The sequence below is a fragment of the Oncorhynchus kisutch genome, linkage group LG9 (genome assembly GCF_002021735.2).
Source record: "Oncorhynchus kisutch isolate 150728-3 linkage group LG9, Okis_V2, whole genome shotgun sequence".
Taxonomy (NCBI): Eukaryota; Metazoa; Chordata; class Actinopteri; order Salmoniformes; family Salmonidae; genus Oncorhynchus; species Oncorhynchus kisutch.
In genome coordinates, this window is record NC_034182.2 from 27,941,807 (window position 1) to 27,948,932 (window position 7,126).

At 46.7% G+C, this 7,126-nt stretch overlaps 1 protein-coding gene across 1 annotated transcript in view; it reads right to left on the reverse strand.

The window, feature by feature from the left end:
* Window positions 1-6,796, reverse strand: part of si:dkey-33c9.6 (active breakpoint cluster region-related protein) — an 18,388-nt gene extending 11,592 nt beyond the window's left edge. The window contains exons 1-5 of the mRNA XM_031832301.1: window positions 6,667-6,796; window positions 6,463-6,572; window positions 6,191-6,295; window positions 4,768-5,016; window positions 4,571-4,678 (exon numbers count right to left, since the gene is read on the reverse strand). Coding sequence (XP_031688161.1) covers window positions 4,571-4,678; window positions 4,768-5,016; window positions 6,191-6,295; window positions 6,463-6,572; window positions 6,667-6,718 — 624 coding nt within the window. The 5' untranslated portion in view covers window positions 6,719-6,796. The remainder of the gene's footprint in view (window positions 1-4,570; window positions 4,679-4,767; window positions 5,017-6,190; window positions 6,296-6,462; window positions 6,573-6,666) is intronic.
* Window positions 6,797-7,126: the final 330 nt, after the last annotated feature.

Consider the following 7,126-nt stretch of genomic DNA (forward strand, 5'->3'; position numbering starts at 1 on the left):
TCTTACCTCAGCCAGTATTCTGAAGTTTACCCCAGCTAGTATTCTGAAGCTTACCCCGACTAGTATTCTGAAGCTTACCCCGGCTAGTATTCTGAAGCTTACCCCGGTTAGTATTCTGAAGCTTACCCCGACTAGTATTCTGAAGCTTACCCCGGTTAGTATTCTGAAGCTTACCCCGACTAGTATTCTGAAGCTTACCCCGGTTAGTATTCTGAAGCTTACCCCGGCTAGTATTCTGAAGCTTACCCCGGCTAGTATTCTGAAGCTTACACCGGCTAGTATTCTGAAGCTTACCCCGGCTAGTATTCTGAAGCTTACCCCGGCTAGTATTCTGAAGCTTACCCCGGCTAGTATTCTGAAGCTTACCCCGGCTAGTATTCTGAAGCTTACCCCGGCTAGTATTCTGAAGCTTACCCCGGCTAGTATTCTGAAGCTTACCCCGGCTAGTATTCTGAAGCTTACCCCCGCTAGTATTCTGAAGCTTACCCCGGCTAGTATTCTGAAGCTTACCCCGGCTAGTATTCTGAAGCTTACCCCGGCTAGTATTCTGAAGCTTACCCCGGCTAGTATTCTGAAGCTTACCCCGGCTAGTATTCTGAAGCTTACCCCGGCTAGTATTCTGAAGCTTACCCCGGCTAGTATTCTGAAGCTTACCCCGGCTAGTATTCTGAAGCTTACCCCGACTAGTATTCTGAAGCTTACCCCGGTTAGTATTCTGAAGCTTACCCCGGCTAGTATTCTGAAGCTTAGCTTACCCCGGCTAGTATTCTGAAGCTTACCCCGGCTAGTATTCTGAAGCTTACCCCGGCTAGTATTCTGAAGCTTACCCCGGCTAGTATTCTGAAGCTTACCCTGGCTAGTATTCTGAAGCTTACCCCGGCTAGTATTCTGAAGCTTACCCCGGCTAGTATTCTGAAGCTTACCCCGGCTAGTATTCTGAAGCTTACCCCGGCTAGTATTCTGAAGCTTACCCCGGCTAGTATTCTGAAGCTTACCCCGGCTAGTATTCTGAAGCTTACCCGGCTAGTATTCTGAAGCTTACCCCGGCTAGTATTCTGAAGCTTACCCCGGCTAGTATTCTGAAGCTTACCCCGGCTAGTATTCTGAAGCTTACCCCGGCTAGTATTCTGAAGCTTACCCCGGCTAGTATTCTGAAGCTTACCCCGGCTAGTATTCTGAAGCTTACCCCGGCTAGTATTCTGAAGCTTACCCCGGCTAGTATTCTGAAGCTTACCCCGGCTAGTATTCTGAAGCTTACCCCGGCTAGTATTCTGAAGCTTACCCCGGCTAGTATTCTGAAGCTTACCACCGGCTAGTATTCTGAAGCTTACCCCGGCTAGTATTCTGAAGCTTACCCCGGCTAGTATTCTGAAGCTTACCCCGGCTAGTATTCTGAAGCTTACCCCGGCTAGTATTCTGAAGCTTACCCCGGCTAGTATTCTGAAGCTTACCCTGGCTAGTATTCTGAAGCTTACCCCGGCTAGTATTCTGAAGCTTACCCCGGCTAGTATTCTGAAGCTTACCCCGGCTAGTATTCTGAAGCTTACCCCGGCTAGTATTCTGAAGCTTACCCCGGCTAGTATCTGAAGCTTACCCCGGTTAGTATTCTGAAGCTTACCCCGGCTAGTATTCTGAAGCTTACCCGGCTAGTATTCTGAAGCTTACCCCGGCTAGTATTCTGAAGCTTACCCCGGCTAGTATTCTGAAGCTTACCCCGGCTAGTATTCTGAAGCTTACCCCGGCTAGTATTCTGAGCTTACCCCGGCTAGTATTCTGAAGCTTACCCCGGCTAGTATTCTGAAGCTTACCCCGGCTAGTATTCTGAAGCTTACCCCGGCTAGTATTCTGAAGCTTACCCCGGCTAGTATTCTGAAGCTTACCCCGGCTAGTATTCTGAAGCTTACCCCGGCTAGTATTCTGAAGCTTACCCCGGCTAGTATTCTGAAGCTTACCCCGGCTAGTATTCTGAAGCTTACCCCGGCTAGTATTCTGAAGCTTACCCGGCTAGTATTCTGAAGCTTACCCCGGCTAGTATTCTGAAGCTTACCCCGGCTAGTATTCTGAAGCTTACCCCGGCTAGTATTCTGAAGCTTACCCCGGCTAGTATTCTGAAGCTTACCCCGGCTAGTATTCTGAAGCTTACCCCGGCTAGTATTCTGAAGCTTACCCCGGCTAGTATTCTGAAGCTTACCCCGGCTAGTATTCTGAAGCTTACCCCGGCTAGTATTCTGAAGCTTACCCCGGCTAGTATTCTGAAGCTTACCCCGGCTAGTATTCTGAAGCTTACCCCGGCTAGTATTCTGAAGCTTACCCCGGCTAGTATTCTGAAGCTTACCCCGGCTAGTATTCTGAAGCTTACCCCGGCTAGTATTCTGAAGCTTACCCCGGCTAGTATTCTGAAGCTTACCCCGGCTAGTATTCTGAAGCTTACCCCGGCTAGTATTCTGAAGCTTACCCCGGCTAGTATTCTGAAGCTTACCCCGGCTAGTATTCTGAAGCTTACCCCGGCTAGTATTCTGAAGCTTACCCCGGCTAGTATTCTGAAGCTTACCCCGGCTAGTATTCTGAAGCTTACCCCGGCTAGTATTCTGAAGCTTACCCCGGCTAGTATTCTGAAGCTTACCCCGGCTAGTATTCTGAAGCTTACCCCGGCTAGTATTCTGAAGCTTACCCCGGCTAGTATTCTGAAGCTTACCCCGGCTAGTATTCTGAAGCTTACCCCGGCTAGTATTCTGAAGCTTACCCCGGCTAGTATTCTGAAGCTTACCCCGGCTAGTATTCTGAAGCTTACCCCGGCTAGTATTCTGAAGCTTACCCCGGCTAGTATTCTGAAGCTTACCCCGGCTAGTATTCTGAAGCTTACCCCGGCTAGTATTCTGAAGCTTACCCCGGCTAGTATTCTGAAGCTTACCCCGGCTAGTATTCTGAAGCTTACCCCGGCTAGTATTCTGAAGCTTACCCGGCTAGTATTCTGAAGCTTACCCCGGCTAGTATTCTGAAGCTTACCCCGGCTAGTATTCTGAAGCTTACCCCGGCTAGTATTCTGAAGCTTACCCCGGCTAGTATTCTGAAGCTTACCCCGGCTAGTATTCTGAAGCTTACCCCGGCTAGTATTCTGAAGCTTACCCCGGCTAGTATTCTGAAGCTTACCCCGGCTAGTATTCTGAAGCTTACCCCGGCTAGTATTCTGAAGCTTACCCCGGCTAGTATTCTGAAGCTTTTTTATTTTTATTGTTTAATTTTATTTCACCTTTATTTATTTAACCAGGTAGGCTCAAGTTCTCATTTGCAACTGCGACCTGGCCAAGATAAAGCATAGCAATTCGACACATGCAACAACACAGAGTTACACATGGAATAAACAGAACATAGTCAATAATACAGTAGAACAAAAGAAAACAAAAAGTCTATATACAGTGAGCGCAAATGAGGTAAGAAAAGGGAGTTAAGGCAATAAATAGGCCATGGTGGCGAAGTAATTACAATATAGCAATTAAACACTGGAATTTTTATACCTTTATTTAACTAGGCAAGTCAGTTAAGAACAAATTCTTATTTTCAATGACGGCCTAGGAACAGTGGGTTAACTGCCTGATCAGGGGCAGAACGACAGATTTGTACCTTGTAAGCTCGGGGGTTTGAACTTGCAACCTTCCGGTTACTAGTCCAACACTCTAACCACTTGGCTACCCTGCCACCCCAATGGTAGATGTGGTAGATGTTAGAATGGTATGTGTGCAGAAGATGAACGTGCAAGTAGAGATACTGCGGTGCAAAGGAGCAAGATAAATAAATAAATACTGTATGGGGATGAGGTAGGTAGATAGATGGGCTGTTTACAGATGGGCTATGTACAGGTGCAGTGATCTGTGAGCTGCTCTGACAGCTGGTGTTTAAAGCTAGTGAGGGAGATATGAGTCTCCAGCTTCAGAGATTTTTGCAGTTCGTTCCAGTCATTGGCAGCAGAAAACTGGAAGGAAAGACGACCAAAGGAGGAATTGGCTTTGGGAGTGACCAGTGAGATATACTTGCTGGAGCGCGTGCTACAAGTGGGTGCTGCTATGGTGACCAGTGAGCTGAGATAAGGTGGGGCTTTACCTAGCAGAGACTTGTAGATGACCTGGAGCCAGTGGGTTTGGCGACGAGTATGAAGTGAGGGCCAACCAACGAGAGCGTACAGGTCGCAATGGTGGGTAGTGTATGGGGCTTTGGGGCCAAACGGATGGCACTGTGATAGACTGCATCCAGTTTGTTGAGTAGAGTATTGGAGGCTATTTTATCGATGACATCACCGAAGTCGAGGATCGGCAGGATGGCAAGTTTTACGAGGGTATGTTTGGCAGCATGAGTGAAGGATGCTTTGTTGCGATATAGGAAGCCAATTCTAAATTTAATTTTGGATTGGAGATGCTTAATGTGAGCTTACTTCAGCCATTATTCTGAAGCTTACTTCAGCCAGTATTCTGAAGCTTACATCAGCCAGTATTCTGAATCTTACCTCAGCCAGTATTCTGAAGCTTACATCAACCAGTATTCTGAAACTTACCCCAGACAGAATTCTGAATCTTACCTCAGCCAGTATTCTGAAGCGCTTGTCAGTCTGAGTACACCTCCTCACGATCTCCACAGCACTCTCATAGTTATCTATGAAACCACGATACACACCTATCTGGCTCACCTGTGTGTGTGAGAATAGGTGTGAAATAAGACCCCTGTAGCTGATAGTGAGTCAATAAAAGGATGGATGGAGCAGAAGGAGTAACTCACAATCTTAAGGAAGAGGTCTCCAACAGTTAGGTGGAAGCCCATTTGGCCCTGCTCTTTCCCCGGCCCCTGCCCCGGGTCTGTCTCTGGGTGTATTTGTGGCCCCAGCGGCCCCAGGCGGTCCCTCAGGCAAGTGTAGAAGTCTCTGTGCAGGTCTCTGAGCTCAGGCACCTGATAGAACACAGTTCGGACCTGCTGGCTGGACAGAACTGGCTGAGACGTCCCTGCTGTGGCCTTCAAGGCCTTCATAGGCTGGGGAAGGAAGGAGGTGAGGGATGGGATGGGGGGGAGAGAGAGAGAGAGAGACAAAGAGTGGGTGTGATTAAAAAAAGTTGAGAAAGGGTGGTGAGAGAGGGGGGTGAGAAGAGAAGAGAATGACGAGCATAGCTTAAATGTTCACACGTTAGTAAATATAGACACACAGGACACATGTATCTGTCAAAAGCCTTTTTGACACCCACTCTCGCAGCGCACACAAACGCACACTACAAATGCTCTCTTACACACTGTCATACAGTACTCACACTAAACACAAGCATCTGGATGGACAGCCCATACTTTTCAACATGGCTGGGTCTGACCAAACTTACGATACCAAACCAAGTGGGGGTTATTTCTCTATTTGTGTTGCTTGTTGACACAAAAGCAGAAGCATGACTATTATAATGAGATGGAGATAAAGGAGAAGAGAAATTAAGAGATTAAAAAAAAGGACTTGGTCACTCGTTATTGCAAAACCACTTCCTATGACACTCACTCACTCCTAATGCTGCCTACTTGTAATGGTTGAATTCCAATACAAAACCTCACCCACTTCCCTCAGCCCTAGTTCACTAGGTGTAAACAATATGGAGAAAACAATCCTTTCCAGAAGCTTATATTACACCTTATATTACAGCTTATATTACACCTTATATTACACCTTATATTACACCTTATATTACACCTTATATTACAGCTTATATTACACCTTATATTACACCTTATATTACAGCTTATATTACACCTTATATTACAGCTTATATTACACCTTATATTACACCTTATATTACACCTTATATTACACCTTATATTACAGCTTATATTACACCTTATATTACACCTTATATTACACCTTATATTACAGCTTATCCCTTTCAGGACTGTGAGGTGGAGTCAACAGGTAGAGAGGGGAGGAAGCATGGTTTTCATAATGAAATCAAGCCCTGGACAAAAGAGAGAAGTAATTCTCTCAACAAAGAATTACAGAAGTGTTGTGGCTACAGGAGGAAGCAGTATGCCACCCGACAACAGAGCCAATAGAAAACGTGTGTTGTAATTGTTATTGCAAATGATGCTGTATGCCACCATACATAACCGCGTGCTGAAGGACCCTTAGAAACAAATAAACACACCAAAGCCCCTGAGCAGTGTGTTCATGTGTTACCATTAACAGTGTCTCTAGCTCATTGAGGTAGATCTTCTCACTGTCCAGGACCGTTCTCAGGACCATGAGCCTCCTAACCAGCATCTCTTCCAGGGTACGCAGGACCTTAAAGGCAGAGAAAACACTCTGCTGTAAATGTGTGTGTGTGTGTGTGTGTGTGTGCGTGCGTGCGTGCGTGGGTGTGTGTGTGTGTGTGTGTTTGGTGTGTGTGTCCAGGTCTGACTAATAGGAGAGGAAGGCGCCATGTAAGGTGCCATAGGGCAATAACTCACGGGGGTGTCGGGCAGGTCCATGCTGTCTGTCTGGAGGGGGGAGAACACATCCTCCTCTGGAAACACATCATCCTCCAGTGGATCAGGCCCTGTACCATCTACAGCCTCCACTGAGATAGAGTAGAAACACACACATCATTTACACAGAAAGAAAACATGCATACAAACCCACACTTATGGCAAGACACACAGTAATGTACTTGCCTGGGATATGCTGTGTCTCAAGGTAGTCCACTGCCTCATTGAATAACTCCATTGCGCTGATATAACTCTAACAATATCCGTGGGTGACTGGGTGAGGCGACTGGGAGTGTGTATCTACAGAGGCGAAATAAATAGAACACGCGTAAGCAGCAGCCGTTAAACTTCCTGTTTCAGTGGTACAAAAAAAAGAGGGGGGGGGGGGGTGATAGCCTATCAGGACAGGAGTGAAACATTTGTGAAGCAGTATTGTCCGACATTGAACTGTCTGGTCCAATATCCAGTGGCCTAATTTGCCAAGTAAAAAAAAAAAAGACTACTTAAACTTTACACAGGATGAGAGCAGTGTTGGTTAACCATAATGTTGATTTTAACCATACCCTCGAATGCAGCACCTTGGACAGCACAGGCAGGAAACGGGCGGCATGCACACATGCAGCAGCAAGACTGTGACCCAGAAACA